This window comes from Dipodomys merriami, unplaced genomic scaffold, assembly GCF_024711535.1.
Source record: "Dipodomys merriami isolate MVZ:Mamm:240054 unplaced genomic scaffold, mDipMer1.0.p SCAF_134, whole genome shotgun sequence".
NCBI lineage: Eukaryota > Metazoa > Chordata > Mammalia > Rodentia > Heteromyidae > Dipodomys > Dipodomys merriami.
This window is the reverse complement of record NW_027202649.1, coordinates 2,766,984-2,788,549: the sequence shown is the minus strand read 5'-3', so window position 1 is coordinate 2,788,549 and position 21,566 is coordinate 2,766,984. Positions and strand designations below refer to the sequence as shown.

General features: G+C 42.0%; 1 protein-coding gene and 1 long non-coding RNA gene across 2 annotated transcripts in view; one reads left to right on the top strand and one right to left on the bottom strand.

Annotated features, from left to right (window-relative positions):
* Positions 1-21,566, top strand: part of LOC138825097 (contactin-associated protein-like 4) — a 230,957-nt gene that overhangs the window by 17,207 nt on the left and 192,184 nt on the right. The window contains exon 2 of the mRNA XM_070019483.1: positions 19,087-19,197. Within this exon, the coding sequence (XP_069875584.1) occupies positions 19,087-19,197 (111 nt within the window). The remainder of the gene's footprint in view (positions 1-19,086; positions 19,198-21,566) is intronic.
* On the bottom strand, positions 14,598-18,446 carry LOC138825079 (uncharacterized). The gene is made up of 3 exons (XR_011371337.1): positions 17,876-18,446; positions 15,441-15,548; positions 14,598-14,685 (listed from the first exon to the last, which is right to left on the bottom strand). It is a non-coding gene; the product is annotated as an uncharacterized lncRNA (long non-coding RNA).

The window sequence follows — 21,566 nt, the reverse complement described above, 5'->3', positions numbered from 1 at the left end:
CTCCACGCCCGTTATAGCCACAAAGGAACAACCTGTTCTTGTTCAGGTCGGAGAGTAAAATCATAAATGTACCTCAATTCTTGCCATTTGGGAACCCAACATGAAATGGAGGGGACTCGAAAAGATGCCCTGAAGTAACTCTAATAGAAAACACACGGTGGGACATTATGTCTCAATATGGATTCCTAGATAACAGCATTGTGATCTGATAACCTCCCAGTGTCTTTCTTCTCATTTCCTTTCAAATAAGTCTATGAGTGACCAGTAATGTCAATGGAGTTGATCAGATGGGTGGAGGTAGTTTGAAACTATCCATAGCAATCACACCGGTTGAATATGTTCCATGTTAAATGAACTCTTAGAGTTGCATGTGTTGGGACTATGATTATTTTTCAGTTGTCTCTGATGATTCAGAGAATTATAGTGAAGGGGAAGATATTAGCTAAATATGTTATAAAATTCTTACTGCAATGAAATATATTTTTTAATATTCCATGGATGTATTGGGTTTTCTTCTCTTTTTCTCAGCTTTCCAAATATATTTTTTTCTTTTCAGTTTATTTATTTTATTTTTTCATGTTTTTTTTTGTTCATCTTATAAAGGTCATGTGCAGAGGGGTTACAGTTACATAACAAGAAAATGTGGTATATATGCATAATGGAATTCTACTCATCCAACAGAAAGAATGATATTGTACCATTCATAAGGAAATGGAAAGACTTGGGAAAAAATTTATTAAGTGGAGTAAGCTAGACCCAGAGAAACATAGTTTGCATGGTTTCCCTCATTTGTGGTAGCTAGAATGTGCCTATAAATCTACTAGCAAAAACACTGGATGATAAAAATAAATACACTTGGACATGATAAATTATACGTCTTTTAGGCATTCACATACAGTGGGACCAAAGCAGGATATTCTTAGGAGAGGAACACAGAGACATAGTACCTATGTGCATCTGATCATACAAAATAATATTTATAGAAATAAACTCCAGGAAATGGAAACAAGAGTTTTTTTTTCCCTTTGTAGTTCATTTTCTACAATTACTGTTCAGAGGGTTGGGTTATGGTTCATTCAGTCTATTAAAGTGATCCTACCACTTGTAATTTCCTTCATTTCCCAGACTTTCACCTTTCTGTGCTTACGTTATTCATTTATTCATTCAACAAATATTTAGCCACCCTCCGTGGCGTGGTGCCTCTTGTGACGCGTGTCTTCAGCATTGGAAACGTCCCGATCACAATTGAGAGCAGAATTTTGACTCTGGGAAATGGAACATTTTTTTTTTATACTCGTATTTATGACTAAGATTTTAACAAAATCTATGGAATCGTAAATCTATGGAATCGTCTAGGGGTGCTTGGGGCGGGGTGGGGGAGCATTGTGATTGCAGGTCTGCTGGTCAGCGGCTGGAGGACAGCTCATCCTGGCCCTCAGCTCAGCTTTCCCACTCTCTAGTCCTGCAGAAAAGCCCTGCGTGCTGTGAAAGGCACGGCAAGACAGAGAGACACAAAGTCTTTGGGGAGGCCCTGGGCAGAGCATCAGGTGTGAGCAGTGGGAGCTATTTCTGAGCAGATGAATGAAATAGCCACACAGGGAGAGAAAGGGAGTATGTCAATCAGAATTAAGCCCACAGAATCATGGGACATTTGAATGCACCATGGGTAGCTCAGAAGGACAAGCCTGAGGTGTGAAATGAAAGGGGATGAAGAAGGAAATGGCACAAAGGGGCTAGGTTAGAGAGACCTCCTGTGTGTAGAGCTAAGGATGGAGTATTTTATCTAGAATCTCGAGGGGGGGTTATTTTATTATTATAAATGTGATGTATACCCAGATGTATGGCACATTGGTTAGATTTATAGCTCACGATATTAAAACTCTCAGCAGTTGGAAGGATGGGAAATGACGAGAGGTGGGACTTGACTTGGGGCTAGACAGGTCAGATTTGACCTGGTACAAAGTTGCAAGAGCCGCGGAACCATGGCAATAAAAAAAAAGTAAGCTAGTGATTCATTCCAGGTGAATGTGTAGGATTGACCAAATAACATGACTGACTGAAAGTAGAGATACTGGAAAGCAATGGTCAAATCTGCTGGATATGTCTTGCTTTTGCTTTATGATTAATTCTATTTGTGTCTTCTACACTATTTTGCTCCTCGCTCCTTTCCTGCTGAATGAAGAATTTTAACTGCGTTCCTATTTATAACTTGCTTCCTGATCATTTCTGTGGAGATCATATTTAAATTGTGTGTGTGTGTGTGTGTGTGTGTGTGTGTGTGTGTGTGTGTGTGTGTATGTGTGTGTGTAATATGTGTAGCTGCAATGTTTTAGGGAAAAAGAATCACACCAATGAGGCTGATCAGTAAAATCATTCTAAAGTAAGACTCAGACAAACCACTCTGTGGCATCTCATGCATTTTAATGGGATCTCTTGCTTTTGCTAGGAACAAGAATTTATCCTGAGTTGAAGGTTCATGGGGAAAACTCTTGCCCAATCACAGAATACTATATTTTTCTGTCTTCTACTTAAACAGCTACCCCATCCTATTCATTTGGCTTAGCCATTAAAGATTAAATACTTACCTCTTAGGGGAAAATAACAGAATCCTCATGGTTGGGTGGTTTCAGTGTGGTAGGCCTAATGCACTTAGAGTTTAGGTATTCATCACCGGATGTGTTTAAGAAAAAGAAAGAGAGATAGACATTGATAAAATGGAAAAGTGAAAGTCAAGCAAAAAATTTCCAACTTGAATTATGTTCCTTGTGCTTGCCATATTGAGCTCCATTCTAGAAAGCAGGCCCATGAAGACATAGAGGCCCCACTTTCTTTCTTTCTTTTTTTTGGGGGGTCCGGTCGTGGGGCCTGAACTCTGGGCCTGGGCGTTTTCCCTCAGCTCTTCAGCTCAAGGCTAGCGCTCTACCACTTGAGCCACAGCGCCACTTCTGGCTTTTTTCTTTTTGCTTATGTGGTGCTGAGGAATCGAACCCAGGACCTCAGGCATGCAAGGCAAGTGCTCTACCACTGAGCCACCTTCCCAGCCCCACAGGCCCCACTTTCTAAATGGAAGTGAGGGTCTAGATGAAAAAGGCCCATGGAATGATTCATCTTGATGGAATTCATGGTACCAACTTTGAAATGGTTCATCATTTTGAACCCATTTCTTTTGCTCTATCTGGGGATCTGAGCAGCTATCTGTGAATGCTACTGAATTATTGAGCAGATTTGATACCCCAAGCATTGAGAAGAGCCGAGGTAATTGTCCCTCCAGAGAGCTTTAATTCCTCAGTGTGTCCTATCACATTTCACAGTCTTGTGAGACTTAAAACTCTGTGGCAGGAAACATTTGAGACTTCCAGTTTTTCTCCAATGGCAACTGTTACATTTTTAAAATATGCCCCTGGTCATATCAAGCAATGAAGGAAAACCCAGAAGGTTTATTCTCAAAGTTATGAAGAAATAACCTTTACTAATTTATAAGTGAACTCAGAAGGCTTATGAAAAATAAGTATGAAAGCTCTTTTTTTCAATAATATTTTAGCATTTTGCACACAGAATTTTAAGTGTGGACAACAAAACCAGTAACTGATCTTTAGAAAGCTATTTTAATGGGTGATATAATTTAGCATACTCTTCTTGGTCATTGAGATTTCGGTATTTGTAATTTAATTCATTTTTTTTTGGTTAAACCAGCAAATATATATGCAAAATTCTGTTAGCTCGGAATCTGTACTCTCTCAATGTAATTTCCAAGTCTCATAAAATACTTGAGATGTTGGATGGAACTAAAAGACAAATATTTATTTTTATTTTCATTCCACCCCTTATAAGATGTTCATTAATTATGTCCCAGTTCTGAAGAATAAAAAAGGAATCATTCTTTCAGACGTTCACATTATGAGCTAATTTACAGTGAAAATTAAAGCCTTCAGACTGAGGAATAAGATAGTTATTTTATTTGATGTATTTGATCTGATTCCAATCTATCATTTAAATCTCTCCCAAGTTCATTGAACTAACTATTTATTCCAAGGCTATTAAAATTTTAATCTAATACATGAAATTTGTCAACATTTACTATAAGGAAAGAAGATGAGGGGTTTGTGATAGATTATACATGTATAGGTAGGTAGATAGATATATAGATAGGTATCTTTTGCTAATGGTTATATGTAAATCTCTCAGATTGCCCTTTTCATCATCCTTTATTCAGGCTCTTCAAGTAACTTGCTGCTTTTAATTTTTTTTCCCCCCAGAATCTGCAAGATATAAAAATGTCTATTAAAAACCTTCAGAAATATTATTCATACAATAAGACTGGATAAAACAGGTACTAAACTGGGAGTCAGAAGCCCGCTCTGTTCTTTCTGTTCCTCACCCACCTCTCTCTCTTTCTGTTCTGAGAGGAGCAACAGGAGCACAGCATTTCGAGGCATTATTTTAATTACTGTGCAAGAGTTTTACCCAGAGTGATATAAAAACAAGAGGCCATTTAAGAGCAAAGAGGTCGGCCAACAGGTCTTTGTCTGGAGGCCATTCCTGACTGATGGTCTCAAAGGTGCCGCAGTGCAATGAACCTGAATAGAACTCGGAGTCTAATCAAAATCTAATAGTCAGACTCAACTAAAATGTAGTCATCAAGAATGGAACGGTCCAGGAGCAGCCATCTGAAGGTATGGTGGAGTGGGAGGAGGTAGAATTGAAGATGAGTTTATAACCAGCCCCCTAGGTTTATGGATGGGAATTTGATGGTTTCCATTACCCCATTCCTGTATGTGAGAAGCTGTACAGTGCTGGGGAAAAAACCCACAGCTGTAGTTATAGGGCCTGCACAAGTGGAGAAATGCATTAGAACCTGCCATGATGCCAGTGAGCTATATCCTAGAAGGAATGGTGCACGGTGGGGAGTACTCTACAGTCCTAAAAGTTAGAGGCTGGGCTGCTTGCAGCCATGTGAACAACTAAGTTCAGACTTCCTGCAAACCACATCCTACCGTGGAAGCCATTTCCCAGAGGCCCTCAGTAGCTCCCTCATAGCAAAAACCTATGTGGTGGGGGCCATTTATTTGAAGACCAGTGGTGGGTTGGGGAGGGAAGGGCAGGGTATTCGGGTGTGCTCTGAACAGTCATGAGGTGTTCAGGTGTGCTCTGTACAGTCATAAGGTCTCCTGAGTGCTGACTGTGACTAGCATAGAGATTCTCAATTTCGCTTCTGGCAGTAGCTTACCTTCAAAAGGCTGAGTCAGGTGCCGGCTGCCATGCCAGCGATGTGAATCGGAGGGTGGAAATCTTCCCACAGAGGTCATCCTGCAGCTCTTCACAGTGGATAGGGATCCCCCAACCCTGCTCAAGTTCAGACTAGCAAGTATGGGGGAGGGGGTCTTTGCCCCACCAGCATTACAGTCAAGAATAGGAAGGAAGTTGAGCAGAGAATGAAGTGTACCTTCTCTTCCCTTCCATGTACCATCTAGACCATGGAAGGGTGCGCTACCATGCCCAGGCCTGTCCTCGTTCTTATACAAGACACTGCGGACCGAGACACATTCAAGATTGATCCTGTGACCTCAACTGAGGCTCAAGGTCCTCTCCTGAGTTGACATTTAAAAACCAATGGAATTCAATTCTTTGCCTGAGTGTCTTACTGGCCCTCAAGGAGAGTCCTTTCTCTGGGTCTAAAGGCTGCCCACCAATGGCTGCCCCATGACACTTTCTGCCTTGTGACAGTTTGAAATGTCAGGGTCAGTAGAGAAATCTCCCTCCTGCTTTTTGTCCTTACTTCCTCATGTCTGTGATCCCCTTTTGAAAGACTTGCTTGATTCCCCCTGGACCCATTCAGGGTGACTCCCTGCTTTCCCGTGCTTGACAGTCAATGAAGTGAAGGGTTTTATGTAATATCTTCACAGGAGTGATGGCTGATTATATTTCCAGTGTGGGCCTGCATTCCCTGGGGGTTTTACAAGGTGTCTACACTAAAGCACTGGAATCTTGTGGCCATCTTAGCATTCTGCCTGTGGGACCGCTCACACACCTGACTGTCTTTCTACTGTTTGACCACAGTACCTCCTATATTTAGGAGGATCAGGTGTGGAGAGCATTCAGATGTCTTTGAAGTAGAGAAAAAGATGCTCAAGACTTCCCCAGAGTGAGGGCTGTTCTGATGTTGAACTAAGGCGCACCTGCTCAGTCAGCTTCTAGTGAAGCTGTCAACACAATGAAACGAACCTCCAAGGTCAGCCAAGCTTGTCCTTTGCTTGATTATGAAATCAAACACAATAATCTTAGCCAATGAGATGGAAATAGCCTCCACCTAAATCACATATGTTACTGCTCAGCGACGTGCATTGTTGTTTCTGCTTGGCTTAATTTTTTTCCCCTCCCTTGGTGAGAAATAGCGGTTTATTAAAATAGCTTTATGGACTCCTCTATTAAAATACACTTACCTGAAGAACAGTCACTTATCACGAAAAAGCATGTCATCCTTCATCTCTCAGCATGGAGATACAAATAACAATTCTGGAAATAATGTAGTTATAAAATGGAGCATTGGTTCGGTGAAGTCAAAAGATCATGTGATGACTAGAGTGAGAACAGGACTGAGGCTTATAGGATTTTTCCCTCCAGGAATCACTGTCTAAAACATGGCAATCTGATTGAATGTAAATCGCATGCACTTAGCAGGACTGTGTTGCTCTGACTTCCAGGGCAATGTGAATGCTCTATGCTTCCCAGCAACATCTTCAAAGGTGTCCAGGAAGAGAGGCTCATGTTCTGGGAATTCTCTGTCATTTTCCTCATGAGTTGAGACCTCTCGGTTTCTGTATCATATGTAGACTTACATTCAAATTTTATTTTTTTCCTGGAGCAAATGAAACAAATGACTCTGAAGCTTAAGAGGTAATGAAGGAAAGGTACAACAATTTGGAACAGTCAAAAAGATCCTCAAGTTGGGCTCCAGTAGCTCACGCCTGTAATCCTAGCTACTCAGGATTGAGAGTCAAAGCTGGTGTACACAGATAAATCTACAAGACTCATTTCCGATTAACCAGCAAAATGCCAGAAGTGGAGCTGTGGCTTAAGTAGGTAAAATGCTACCCTTGAGTGAAAAGCTAGGTGAGTGCAGCACCAAGTTCAAGGCCCAGCATTGACACGCACAAGTTCCCACAGTGCATTGCACCACAGGGACAATTTTACTTTCTTCTAATAGTAATAACTTTGTAAAATACCCCTTAGTTAGTAGGAGGGGGATACCATTTGGTTGGTATGGTTGAATGTTACCCTCTCTCTCTCCTTCTTAGAATCTTAGAAGCTGGGTGTGTTAGTGCATGCCTGTAATTTCAGCTACTCAGGAGATGGAGGCAGGATAATCTTGAGTTTGAGGTCAGCTTGGGCAAAATGTAGCTTGGAACCTTGTCTCAAAAATGAAAATAGCAAACAAAAGAAAGTTCACAGGTCACAGCTTAGGTTACAGGGCACTTTTTTAGCACCCACCAAGTTTAATCTTCAGTACTGACAAAAGACAAGATTTTGTCATAAGTATCTGGCTAAGTTGGACACTGGTGGCTCCTGCCTGTAAGCTTGGTTACTTGGGAGATGGAGATCAAGAGGACTGTAGTTTGAGGACAGACTGGGCATGTTCATGAGGCCCCCCTCTCCACCAAGAGGGGGACACGGTTGCATGTACCTGTCAGCTATGTGGGAGGCTGAGGTCAGGATGATGACTTTTTCTAGTCTAGACAAGTAAAGGCACCTGCCTGCCATCCCAGCTCTTTGGGAAGCAAAAAGGCAGATTGGAGTCCAAGTGTCCAAGTGCATAATTGGACAAAAAGCGAGACCCTATCTCAAAACTAGCCAGTTCAAAAGAGGGGCTGGAGTCATAGCTCAGCAATAGAGAGCCTGCCTAGCAAGCACAATCCGGTCGCTTTCACTTCCCAGACCTTTTGAATTTATAATAATGGCCTTGTAGAATAGCAGTGAGACACACTTGCTTAATACTATATCCCAATCACCTCGGGTCCTTTCTGTTGATTCATTTAATTTGCAGAAGGCCATACTTCCATTCGTACTACATGTTTAGTATCGTTCAGAGACAAGAGAGGACTCTTGAACTAAAAATGCCTAAAAATCAGGAAGCAACTGGCAGAGGCTGGTTTTGAACGCGGGAGAGATAGCTCCAGAAATGGTACTTAAAATCACTACACCGTACTCAATTCTGGTTTCTGTGCAAGGGGACAGGTAGATAGCATGGTATTGACCTTCTAGATGCTTCCATCCCAGAAAGTGGGAATCTAACCACAGGGAAACGAGCTGTGAGGGAAGCTTGTTCAAATTCAGGACAGACCTGGTGGCTCAGGGGTGGTGTTGAAGAGGAGGAGGTGTTAGGGCTGCTCTGGGAGATTCCTTAGCTTTGTGTTTTGAGGGACAGTAGGGGGCAGTGCTCCAGGTGAGCTTGGGTGGAATACGGTCTTATCTGTTTCAGTGTATCCTTTTACAGGTGGATTCCATTGCTAATGGCCTCATTTATTAGTTCAATTTCTATGTGTGTCACTATATGTCAGCCTTCAAAACCACTTACCTATCGGCGGTCCCTAGTTTGGGCCATAAAATCTGGAAAACAAATTATGTCTCAATTCTATACCTACAGTTGGGCAAGCATGGTAGGCAGAATAATGGCCGACCTACGCTGTGCACATCTTAAGCCAAAGGATCTTTGAGAACATTCTTCAAAAGGGACTTTGTTCCTGTGACTATAGTAAGGCTTGTGGAGAGAGGGAGTTTATCTGTGATTATCTGGCGAGGCCGGATGTGATTGCTAGCATCTTTATTGGTGGAAGAAGGTGGGTGAGTGTTGGGAGATGAGGGAAGGCGTGTGTCCAGAGTGAGAACAGATGTGCAGAGCCATAAGCCAAGGGGTACAGGTGACCTCCAGCAGCAACAGGGGAGGGAGTTTGCCCTGGAGGCTGCAGGTAGAATGTTGTCTTCTTGATACCTTGACTTGATTCACTTAAACTTAACTACTGGCTTTCTATACTGTGAGAAAATAAATGACGAAACGTACAGTAACAATTTCATATAGAAGCCATAACCAATGACCACTGTAACCAGTTGCTTTTATCCTTGCTCAGCTTCTGTCTACAGACATTAACCCAACTTTTTTTTTTAACTCACATAACTTCTCAAAAACTTACTCAAGTAATATTTTTTAACCCAAATCTACTAAAATTAAAAAAAGACAACAAAAGATGATCCATTTCCTTTAAATATGAGGCTTACTAGTTTAATTCTCAATTGACCACTTGACATTTACTCCATTATAATAATTGTTTTATAAAACATTATTGTGCTCCCCTTCTCTACCCTGTAAAGAATAAGACCTTAGATTTACTGAAGGATTTCAGTTTTACTAATCACTTCCTTGTGCTTTCCTTAAGCTTATTTCATTGTTTTATTTCTAAGCTAAGTGCTTACTATTTAATTTATTTTATTTTGTGCCAGTCCTGGGGCTTGAACTCAGATCCTAGGGCTGTCTGTGAGCTTCTTTGCTCAAGGCTAGCCCTCTAGCACGTTGAACCTTGATCCTCGGATCTCAGCCTCCTGAGTAGCTAGGATTACGGGCATGAGCCACCAGCTCCTGGCTTAGTAATTTCTTTTTATTGTTCATTCTCTTTCCTTCCTATGTTGCACCTTTTATAATCGGTATGTAGAATCTGTCTCTCTACTATCTGTCCATTGGTTGGATCATTTATGTATCTCTCTCTCTCTCTCTCTCTCTTTCTCTCTCCATCTGCCTGTCCACCCATCCATCTGCCCATCCATCTGTCTTTTCCTGACCCTTCTCTGATTTCTAAGAAGCAAACAAAAACCTGAAGGTAATTCAATTAAAAATGATGGGCTTCCTTACATGGAAATTGCTGAGTATCTAATTGGAATGATTACTCAAGGCAAAATGCATAAAGCAATCCCTGTACCTCTGAAGTCCATGAGTGTGAATGTGAGATGTCAGGGGCAGAAGTCAAGATTATTCTCATTCCTCCAGTGGCTGGCAAGGTACTAGATATGAATATCTTGTTTTCACAGGGCTCTGAATCCATTTATTACACTAATTTCCAAGGTGGTGCATTAGAGACAAGCATATTAATAACTCCTTAAAAACACATTTTTCTTCACTCAGTAGAACAAGGAAGTAGAAGAAAGGAGATGAATTATTTGAGCAAATGCTCTGTTCTTTTCAGATCTTGGGTGATTTATTTCATGAAGTTCTTCTGTTTGTGTGTGAAAGGGATGTTTTTATACACATTTTAGCTAAAAGGACACCAAGTTTGAGTTGTATGGAGGACAGGGCTCTCCAGCGCCAAACAAAGCTGATATTTTCCTTATGTGCAGAGACTCCTATGCCATTTCTGCTTAAATAGATCATTTTTGAAAGGAAAAATACTTGATTATAATAGATAAGCATGCTCCTACACCCCAAATACAGATACAAAAATACTTCATTGAGTAATATAAAAGCATAAATAGAGCTAAAGATGAATATGGTACTAGAAAAATCATTGGAAGCAAATTCATTTAACCAGTGATAGATAAGATACTATAATGAATCTTAATTATGTTTGCAGGTAGAACTTAGAGGATAATGTCCCTTTGAAAAGATGACAAGGTAGAAAAATTTACTCAGCCACATTGACCAAAGCTACAATTACAAATAAGCAGAATATAATTTTTTCCTTCCTTTCTTCCTTCCTTCCTTGAAGAGGTGGAAGGGGCAACACTGATCAAGATTCATTGCACTCATATATTGACTTGTTGAATTGAAATCCCTTTTGTACAACTACTTAAAATTAATACAAACAAACAAACAAGATTCCTTCTACCTCTTCACCTTTGGTTGGTTTTGCTTGAAAAGTGTGTCGATCTCTTTGTCTTAATATCTAGAATTTAAATAGCTGCTATGAAGACTTTAAAATCCACCAGCCTCTGGCTGTGTGGCCATTAAATGTGAACTGCGTTCCCTTGAATCCATTAATTGGTCAAGATTCATTGGGAAAGCCATTTAAGTCAGGTGATAATCTGGATCGTATAAGCCCATGTTTGCCTCCAAATCAAAGTTCAACTCATGTTCACGCTCATGTTCAGATCATCCATAGGAGCCATGCATGTACACTTACAGCCTGCTGCCTGAAGATATTACCTGAAAAATTATTCCTGTCTTTACCTTAGCTCCAGAAAACACACTGCTGAATATTTACTTGCTGCATATTGCAGCAATAGGTTAGAAACTCATGTTTATCTTATTTAATATAACTAAAGCCAGTATTCTCTGATGAATGTTAATTTTCATGTCAAAGTCTAATTCATACTCAAAGAAGCTAAAGAATTTGTCGTAGTCTGCCCTCAGTGATATTTAATTGGGATGAAATGTTATTTTAAGTAATGATGAGAAGATGAGTTGAAGTCTGGAGAAGCTCATATTTTGGCGATCTGCTCTGATGTAAAATTATACCTTACTTAATCCCATAGCAATTGTCACTTTTCCTTAAAGGGTTTTCATTTTTTTTGTTGATATCAGGGATTGAACTTGGGGTCTTGGGCTTGTGAAGCAGGTGCTCTACCACTTGAGCCATGCCTCCAGCCCTTTTTGCCCCAATTATTTTCAAGAGGAAATGCCTCCCTTTATGTCCAGACTTAGTCCAGACTTAGCTGGACTGCAGTCCTCTAAGAGGATCACAATGCTCATTTGGCTAGGAATGAATTTGGACATCTGTTTTTAGTAGTTCCCAAGTTGGTACCATTCTAGCTGTGGGGTGCAGGCATATGTGGTTTAAGTCCCCCTCCCACCGTGATTATGCTGTGCCATGCAGATCTATGCCCTCAGATAAGACAGCTTGGTGCGTATTCATGATAAGTATCTTAAAGTCAACAGGTTGGACTTTGCTGGCTTTGCTCTGGTTTGCTGAGCGAAGGCCTGGATGGTTTCGGCTGAGTCCAGGAGATGGGAGTTGGGAAGAGATCAGTGATGGGAAAATAAATGAAGCCCACCCAAGTGAGAATAAGCAGAGGCTGATTTTTTCCCCCAAGTTTGCTCTAGCAGAGGAGGTAGCTGCCATCCCTTGTGCTTGGCAGAGACTTAAAGGCAAGCAGAAGAGAAAAAGGCTTTACAGTGGGTTAAAAAAAGAAAAGGAAAGAACGAATGCATGCACACAGACACAATATGATTTTATCAGGAAGAATAATGCCATGTCATTTGCAGGGAAATGCACAGACCTAGAAAAAATTATGTTAAGACAATCAGAGAGACAGAGGGCACATGTTTTCTCTCCTATGTGAAACTTCGTGGAAATGGAACCAGGTGATTCTGGGGGTAGAGGATGGGTTGGGAAAGATGGAGAATGATGGAAGGGTGACACTGATCAAGATGCATTATATTTATACACTGTTATGTTGAACAGAAACAGCTTTGTACAACTACTTAAAGAAAATAAAAAATAAAAATAAAGGAAAGGAATAGAAAGGAAAGGAAGGCTCAGATGTGTCCTGAATAGAGGTTACCGAAGAAGTCGTCGATGAGCTAAGTAGAAACAGAACATCCTACATGATTGGTTCGGAATATATATTTGACTTTTTCTTTAGCCTTTCCCAAATTGGAGACAGGGGCAAACGCTAGAGAAGTTGTAAGTTATCTGCCAAAGCCTGGTTATTGGGAGCCACTTGCTAGAAGAGTTATTGTTTGATTTCCTGGACTGATTATCGCAAATAATGGGTTGGCTTTGTGAATAGCTTGCCACAGATTCTATTTCTCTGTGTAGAAATGTGTAGGCTGGCCACTGTCCATTTGTTTATTCAGTCTCTCATTGGGCAGGAAACAAAGATGGATCAGCTACTGGGTCATGCGAAATGCCAGATAAGAAAGACAGAGTTCCATGTGGAGTTGTGAAGCTAAGCCTGAATAAGTTGCAGAACTAACTCAGATTAGTTTTATGGCTAAAGAATGCTATCATTGTCTAAATTTCTGGATGAAACCTTGCCTTGTGCATAATAGTTGTTTGTTGTTGTTGTTTATTGTTTTTTTTTTTTTTGGTACCAGTCCTGGGGCTTGAACTCAGGGCCTAGGATCTGTCCCTGAGCTAACTTGCTGAAGACTCGTACACTGCCACCTGAGCTACATCTCTACTTCTGACATTTAGATGGTTAGTTTAAGATAAGAGTGTCATAGACTTTTCTTCCCGGGCTGGCTTTGAACCTCAATCCTCAGACCTGAGCCTCCTGAGGTTGCAGGGCTTATAGGTGTGGGCTGCTAGTGTCTGGCTCACTCTAGTTTTTAAAGCTTTTTTTTTGGGGGGGGTCCGGTCGTGGGGCCTGAACTCTGGGCCTGGGCGCTGTCCCTCAGCTCTTCAGCTCAAGGCTAGCACTCTACCACTTGAGCCACAGTGCCACTTCAGGCTTTTTTCTTTTTGCTTATGTGGTGCTGAGGAATCGAACCCAGAGCCTCATGCATGCAAGGCAAGCGCTCTACCACTGAGCCACCTTCCCAGCCCCCTCACTCTAGTTTTTAATAATATATAATAATATAATTCCATGCTTTCTCTCTTTTTACAAAGGTTCTTATTAGCACACGTACAAGGGGTTTCAGTGTCATTTCTCTTCATACCTACAATGTGTCCTCAGCGACTCACCAGGCTCCTTCATGCCCTTTGCCCTCCCAGTTTCACCAGGTTTCATTGTTCTGTTTTCATACATGTCTATAAAGTACTGTCACCACGTATGCCTTCATTCACCACTGATCACTGCTCCCTGGGCCCCTACAAAGCCTGCTTTATTTTCCTGTGAGTCTTTTCTGTTTTCCTGCATTGAGTTTGCATGGGTTCAAATATTGTTTCGATCACTTATTTATAATGTGTCCTCAGATAAATTCTTTAACATTGTACCCTGTTTACACACAGTGTGAGGAGCTTGTCATATCACGTGTATAGGGTGTGAGTCAGGAGCCAAATGAGTTCACTGTTCTAAAACACTGAGAGCCTAAGCGCCAAGTAATATACACTTATTATCTCGGTGCAGGTGTGGCGGCACACAGCTTAAGAAAATCGAATTACTTTTTTATTAAAAACCCAACAGCTTTTACTTACTTATGAGAATTATGCATTAAAGGCTTTTGTAAAATTAAATTAAATTACTTTTCTATCGAGCGATATTAAAATACTTTCAACATGGCTTGCCTCTTTGTTTGCAAGAGACTATTGAGTGTTTTCATACGCACACCTTGCCAAAGATCTAATATCTAATTGGTCATTGTTCTTTTAATGACAGTGGTTAGTTTTTCTCCTAGGTGAAGAGAATATAGTGACTTTTTCTGAAATAGTGAAAAGCCGTAGACTTGTGTATCTTGTATGTGTGTGTGTGTGTGTGTGTGTGTGTGTGTGTGTGTGTGTGTGTGTGTGTATGTGAATATAATTTAATATAATTAGGGTAATTTTTCTTAATATGGGTAATCTAACAGAATTAAAACAGAATCAAATCAGTGTGTAGAAAATTATTATTTTTTTACTAAAAGAGTAAATACTGTTGTTTTGCCATTTTCCAACTGTCATCAATAAACTGAGAATATCAATATGACTGTGACAAAAGTAAAAAAACATGCACCATCATTTTGGAAATGCATAGAATCAATGCGAGTTTTGTCCATTTCTTGCCCTAATGGAAAAAAATAATAATTACCTCAATAGCCTTGCTATAACTTTGAATCATACAAATGTCCATAAAATGTTTAGTGAGCATTATTCCATTTTGCTAGTTAATGCAATCTTTCTGCTCCCCTGTGGCTTCCCCCTGCCCCCAGGAATGCGGCCTACTGGCCAGCAAATGAAGGTGCCAGGATTGTGATGTTCAGACCCAATTTAAGAAACAGAATTCCATTTTGAGCTAGAGTGTTAATGCAGATTTCAGAGCTCCTGACTTAAATGCCAATATACTTAGGTACTCTAAATGATTTTTAGTTGCCTGTGAAAAGCTGTAAATGAGATCTAATAATCAACTGAAATGTGAGAGGAAACATTCTATCTGAGAAATTATTTTTGTAGAGGATTAGTCTTTGGGCTGCCTTAAAAAACAAACAAACATAAAAAACCCAGAATCTGAAAAAGTATTTCTGAGCCTTAGCACTATGGGCAGTGGAGACTAGGTAACTATTTGTCCTGGAGGACAGGCAGACCTGGGCACTGCAGTGTGCTTAGCAATGTCTCTGCCAGTGGCACCTTCCCTCCCAGTAGTAATGCCCAGTGGGTCTGCAGGTTTTGTCCAATGTCTCCTGGGCACCAAAAGTCATCTCTGCTCGAGGAGCTTTGAAATGAAATGCCCTCAGCTTTGCGATTCAGAACCTTTTTTTTTTTTTTTTTTTGGCTAGTGCAAAATAGTTACAAAAACCTGATTTTTTCTGGTGTTAAACTCACAGGAGAACCAATACTGAATCCAGAATTCCACTACACGAATGTCCAGCAGGAAATATCCATTTCAGTTACTCCAGACTCATGACGACAGTTCAAGGCTGGTCCTCATCCCTGTTGAAAAATCAAATGGGTAACAAACAAATAATGTGGCAAACCTGGAAAGAATCCTTGAGAGATGTTTTATTCATGCCATTATGGTGTCTGAGGAAATTCCTACACACTGAAGAATAATACTTCCAATCAGGTGTATTTGATTCTCAATTTCAACTTGCTTTGTGAATATGGTTCCTTCACTGTGAGATGAGCAAAGGAGCCAAACTCTACCTTATTGTCTTCATCTCCATGATAATACTGCTGAGAATAATGATACTTCAATGAGGAAGAGTGCAGATTAGTGAAGCAAATCTAGATTCTTAGCACACATTCTTAGCACAGAGTGCTGTGCCACACATGTTAGCCATTAGTAGTTACACAATAAAATAGTTCACTGCTAAATATACAGCAGATTATAGAGGGACATATTTACTCATGCCAAAGAAGATGTCTATGCATTATTTGGTGAAGGTCAACTGGATTTTCACCAAACATCAGAAGTCCGCAGATGCAATCTACAATCCCATTCCCATAGCACATGCATGACCCTTCACAACAGATGGAAAACCTACTCCTTCTCCTATTTTAATTCTACTCATTTAAAACTAGAAGTAGAGCAGCTGTATTGATTCTCAATTATAGTTGGCAAAAACAAATGGGAGATATATATATATATATATATATATATATATATATAAATATACCCTCTAGAGTGATTGTACTAGAGAAGCGTTTTACGTTCCAAATATCGATTTAAATCTGCATAATTGATTGTGAATGCAATTAAACACCCTTTTTCATCACACACCTGCATTCTGATAATTCCCAAATCACTGTGGTTCTAGTGATCACACACTTACACATGAGCCCTACCCATGTAGCAGAGCACTCTCACCCATGTGAGCAAACACACAGCCTAGTTTCCACAGTGTACTAAAGAGTCTGGCTTGTTGCTTGTCTAATTGGGTACGAACAGAATTCCATTCAACACTCGGGGTTGTATGTCTTTTAATGAATATACTCCTTATTACTTGAATTACAACTAGATTGGCTGGTGTTAGTACTTAAGTCAATCGATAGACATGAAGGAGCTGTCTTGTTTTTAAGAGTGAGCTGAAGAGTTTAAGGTTCTAAAGAAGAAAAAGTGGACCTGAAATGAAAATGAGAGAATTTAAAAAAATGAAATGCCATCTTAGGTAAATTCTTATCAAAAGTAGCCAAGAACAAATTATTTTCAGGCAGGACCAGCTTCAGCAAAATTTAAGTTAAATCAAGGTAATTCTCGGGTTATTTTAATTTAAATTAAGTTGCTTACTGTCAAACATTTGAGGCTAAACCCTGGCATGCTTTTAAAAATTACTATTATATATAAAATACCATTTTTTTCTGATCACAGCAAAAAAGGGAACTACTTAACCATTGTAAAAATTAAGAGATAAGTGGTTATGTAAAATAAGGGAATTAACTAAGTTGAGCATATATGGACACAATGGTAGGCATGATTCTTCTTATATTTTCTCTTTGTATTTTCTTTTTTAATATTAAGTGCAGCATATGTGATTCATATTAGAGGACAGATAGGTTATATGTTATAAGTATCTATCCTTTTGTGTATACTAATATACAGATTTATATACATGTATAATTATGTATATATGTGTGAAACACCATAATACAATGGAATCCTGTCCAGGTGCTATTTCCACCTGGAATTTAATATCACCAATTCCATATCATTGGATTTTTATCCTGATTCTCCCTCCATAGCTTCTGAGCTGTGAAGTTGCCGATTGATTGATCCTTGTAACAACACTTTTTCTAGCATATTTTCTAATTGCACTAAAGGTGGTTTCTTTCATTCTTCACTTGGAATACTGATTTTTATACTGGTTTGTATGATTTGTTCATATAATTCTTGTGTGGGTGCTTTCATGTTTTTATTTCGTATATACTGTCGCGTCTATTTATTTTAGGTTTTTTTAGGGACAAAAGAGTTTCAATTCAACATGTCAATTTAGGAGTGCAATGTGTCTCGGTCAATACCACCCTCCCGTCATTCTTCTCATTTTCATATATACTTTCTATATATTCTGCATACTTCCATATGTTGGGTGACAGATTTTTCACATTTTTACACTCAAATAGTCCCCATTTCTTTCATAAGTACTTTTATATGCTTTTATGATTTTTTCTTCACTTTATGGTATCTTAGAAATCAGATTCTTAATGTATTTAAATTTATCAATCTTTCCATGTATGACAGATTTTTAAAAAACAAATCTTGTTTAAATAAACCTTTCCTATGTTAGGATGGTATGGTATCTCTTATTTAAAAATATATTTACCTTCCTGGAGTTCCAGATCCTCCTGTCTTCAAATTCCTTTTCTTCTCTTCCCGAACTCCCTAGACTTCAGAGTAATGTGTCCTAGGTAGACGGCCTGCTTTTGAGTCCTCGTTTCTGCGGTGGTGCCTCTGTCTGTCGTATGCACTGCGGGGGGCCTCGGTGTCTTGGTGCCTCAGTTTCTCAGTGCACTGCAGTGGGCCTTGGTCTGTCCTGTGCACTGTGGTGGGGTCCCGGTGTTTCGGTCACTGCGGTGGGTTCTGGTGTCTCGGTGCACTGTGATGGGCCTCGGTGTCTCGATGCCCTGTGGTGAGCCTTGGTCTGTCCTGTGCACTGCGGTGGGTCCCGGTGTCTCGATGCCCTGTGGTGGGCCTCGGTGTCTCGATGCCCTGTGGTGAGCCTTGGTCTGTCCTGTGCACTGCGGTGGGTCCTGGTGTCTCGATGCCCTGTGGTGGGCGTCGGTGTCTCGATGCCCTGTGGTGAGCCTTGGTCTGTCCTGTGCACAGCAGTGGGGTCCCGGTGTCTCGATGCACTGTGGTGGGCCTCGGTGTCTCGATGCACTGTGGTGGGCCTTGGTCTGTCCTGTGCACAGCAGTGGGGTCCCGGTGTCTCGATGCACTGTGGTGGGCCTCAGTTACTGCGGTGGGCCTTGGTGTCTCCGTGCACTGCAGGGGGTCCGGTGCCTCGGTCACGGTGGTGGTCTCGGTAGTCTCAGTGCCATGTGGTGACCCCGTCTTGGTCACTGTGGTGGGTCCCCGCGTCTCGGCGTCGTGCTGTGGCCCCGTGTCTCAGCACCGTGGCCCCCGTGTCTCGGCCACTATGCCGTGCCATGGCCCCCATGTCTCTGCACCGTGGCCCCGTGTCTCTGCACCGTGGCCCCCGTGTCTCTGCACCGTGGCCCCCGTGTCTCGGCGCCGTGGCCCCCGTGTCTCGGCGCCGTGGCCCCCGTGTCTTGGTCACTATGCTGTGCCGTGGCCCCCGTGTCTCGGTCACTATGCTGTGCCGTGGCCCCCGTGTCTCGGTCACTATGCTGTGCCGTGGCCCCCGTGTCTCGGTCACGGCTGTGGTCCCGTGTCTCAGCACAGTGGCCCCCGTGTCTCGGTCACTATGCCGTGCCGTGGCCCCCGTGTCTCGGCGCCGTGGCCCCCGTGTCTCGGTCACCGCTCCCGAGCCTCAGCGCGCTGCTAACCCAGTGTGGCCTTTCCCCCCCGCAGATGACTGTGACGACGCGCTGGCGTCCGCCCTGCCTCCGGCCTCCTTCAGCAGTTCCTCGGAGCTCTCCGGCAGCCACGGGCCCGGGTTCGCCAGGCTGAACCGAAGGGACGGTAAGTCGGCCTCCTCCCCGCGGCCATCCGCCCCGGCCAGCCTCCTCCGCGGCCTCGCCCGCGCTCTCCACACCACGGGCGACGATGCGAGAGGAGAATTCCTAGGTCAGCCCGTGGTGGGACCCACGGGACGCGTGGGAGGATTTCCCGAACCCATCCTCCTTGGGAATCCTCCCAGCCCGTGGACCCCTGGTGCCTGCCAGGATGTGGGTCCAAGGACCCGCTAGAAAGTTGAGCATGCGCAGGAGAGCCTTCAGCTTTGAACTGCGCATGCGTGGGTGGATGGCTGGTGGGGGGGAAGCCTGCGCATGCCCGGGATGCAGTGAGTTCAGTACTGCATTGCGCCTGCGTGCAAGTACGGCTCTCAGGACACCACCATTGGAGAAAAAAACAGCACGGTCAGGAGGCGCTGCGTTCGTACAGTACTGCGCACGCGTGACTTAGCTTGGTCAGGACGCGGTGCCTTCAGTACCGTACTGCGCATGTGTGACTTGTCCAAGATGCTGCCCAACTCTCACCAGAGACATACACTGCCTTTGTCTAGATAAAGAAAAATTCATCTCATCGCTTAAGCGCATTCATTTTTAGCTTGATTTCTTTCTGGGTGTGATTTCTTTTTTTTGGGGGGGGGGCTGATTTTCACGAAATGAAGGCAGGGACAGAAGCAACAGAACGCACAGTGCTTTACACCACTTGACAAGGGCGCGGCGGCCGAGCTGTGGCGCGCATGCGCGCGGGAACGGAACCGGTTGGATTTCCACCAGGCCTGGTCAAAACCGCACGCGGTGCCGTAGCCGCAAATGAGGCTCCTTGGAGCCTCATCGAGCGGCTTCCTGTCTCTTTGATGGCTTGCGTGCGTTTAAAGGGGAAAGCACCGTGTGTCACTGCTTCTTGCTGAAGAAACCAGAGACTGGACGCCTGAGGGGCAGCCCTGCGGCTGAGCCTGGCCTGCTGCGCGCGGCGCCGGGTTCAAACCCCATCATGCAAGAAACACACAATAATAACTATGATCGGAACAATGCCATGGTGCTAACTTTCATCGTCTGTGAAGTAAAACAACGCCATGGTGCTAACCTTTCATCGTCTGTAAAGTAAAACACCTGCACGTGCTGTGGGAAGAGTGCTGGTAATACTAAGATGGAAAAAAAAACAAACCATTGTGGGAATTTAGATATCGATATCATCTACTGCTACTACCAGGCATTGGTCATTGACTGTCTTCTCTAATGGCCGCTTCTTTTACACTCCTTGACGTGACCCTCGGTGTTTTATGCTTAGGCACATTGATCTTTGGACATCCCTTGTAGATTGTGTGTGCATGTGTATATGTATTTCTGTCTTTTGCCATTTATATACTACATATGTACATATACATATGCATAGGTCTGGTATGCCGTGTCCTGCATGGTTTAATTGCAACATATATGTTAGTACAATATTTTTAAGACAATTAAATGTATCGTAAAATATGATCTCACATTCTTTTGACGTACCAACTTTCCCTGGGCTCCTAAGTGTGACGATGTCAGTAGAGAATTCCACAGTGAGATTGTTCTGTCAGATGGGAAAGGTGGGCTTTTGTGTTTGTGGACACACTCCTTTGTTCCTTTTAAGTGCTTTACAATGAGAGGTATGGGTCACCTAGTGTTGTCTCTTCCTATTTGCAATTCTGAACCCGTGACCATCCAGGCAACAGGGTCATCTGAGCCCCTGTGAGGGTCACTCCAGTTTCTGTACTCTTGGCCCTATCAACAGGAGAGCTGTGACCACAATGCTGTTCCAAGAGCAAGGTCTCCTCTATTCTGTTCTTTATAAAGTAAAGCAGAGTTTAACATTTACCATGCCATCAGTTAACTCATAAAAGCATTCACAGATTGTGACCCACTGAAAAGAAACAACATTTAATTTATCTAAATATCTTTATTTTGTTGGCTAAGGCCTAATAAATCACCAAAAATTATACTTTATTAATTGTAGCCAATCATATTTTTTCATTAATTTCTATCCTCATCAAGAGTCTCCATCAGTGGGACTCATTTTCATTCTTAATTTGTTTCTATGGCTCTTGCTACAACACAGTATCAAACTTCATGAATCTCATTTGCATGTTAATGAAACTGAGAAACAAAACAGGATCATTTTAATTATCTTTTGCTAGTTGTCAACCTACTTGATTACATTTTTCTTTTTTTATTTAGTTTTTCTTTTTTCCTCTATTAATTACATAAAGGAATGTCAGATTTGGAGTGATTTTTCTTAAAGGCTTCATATCACTCCTAGTATTAAAAACATTCTTTGTCTTTTAGATCAGGCTGGGAAAGGTATTCTGCTAAGCCAGGAAGGGGACAAATAAAGTTCCCACTAACATG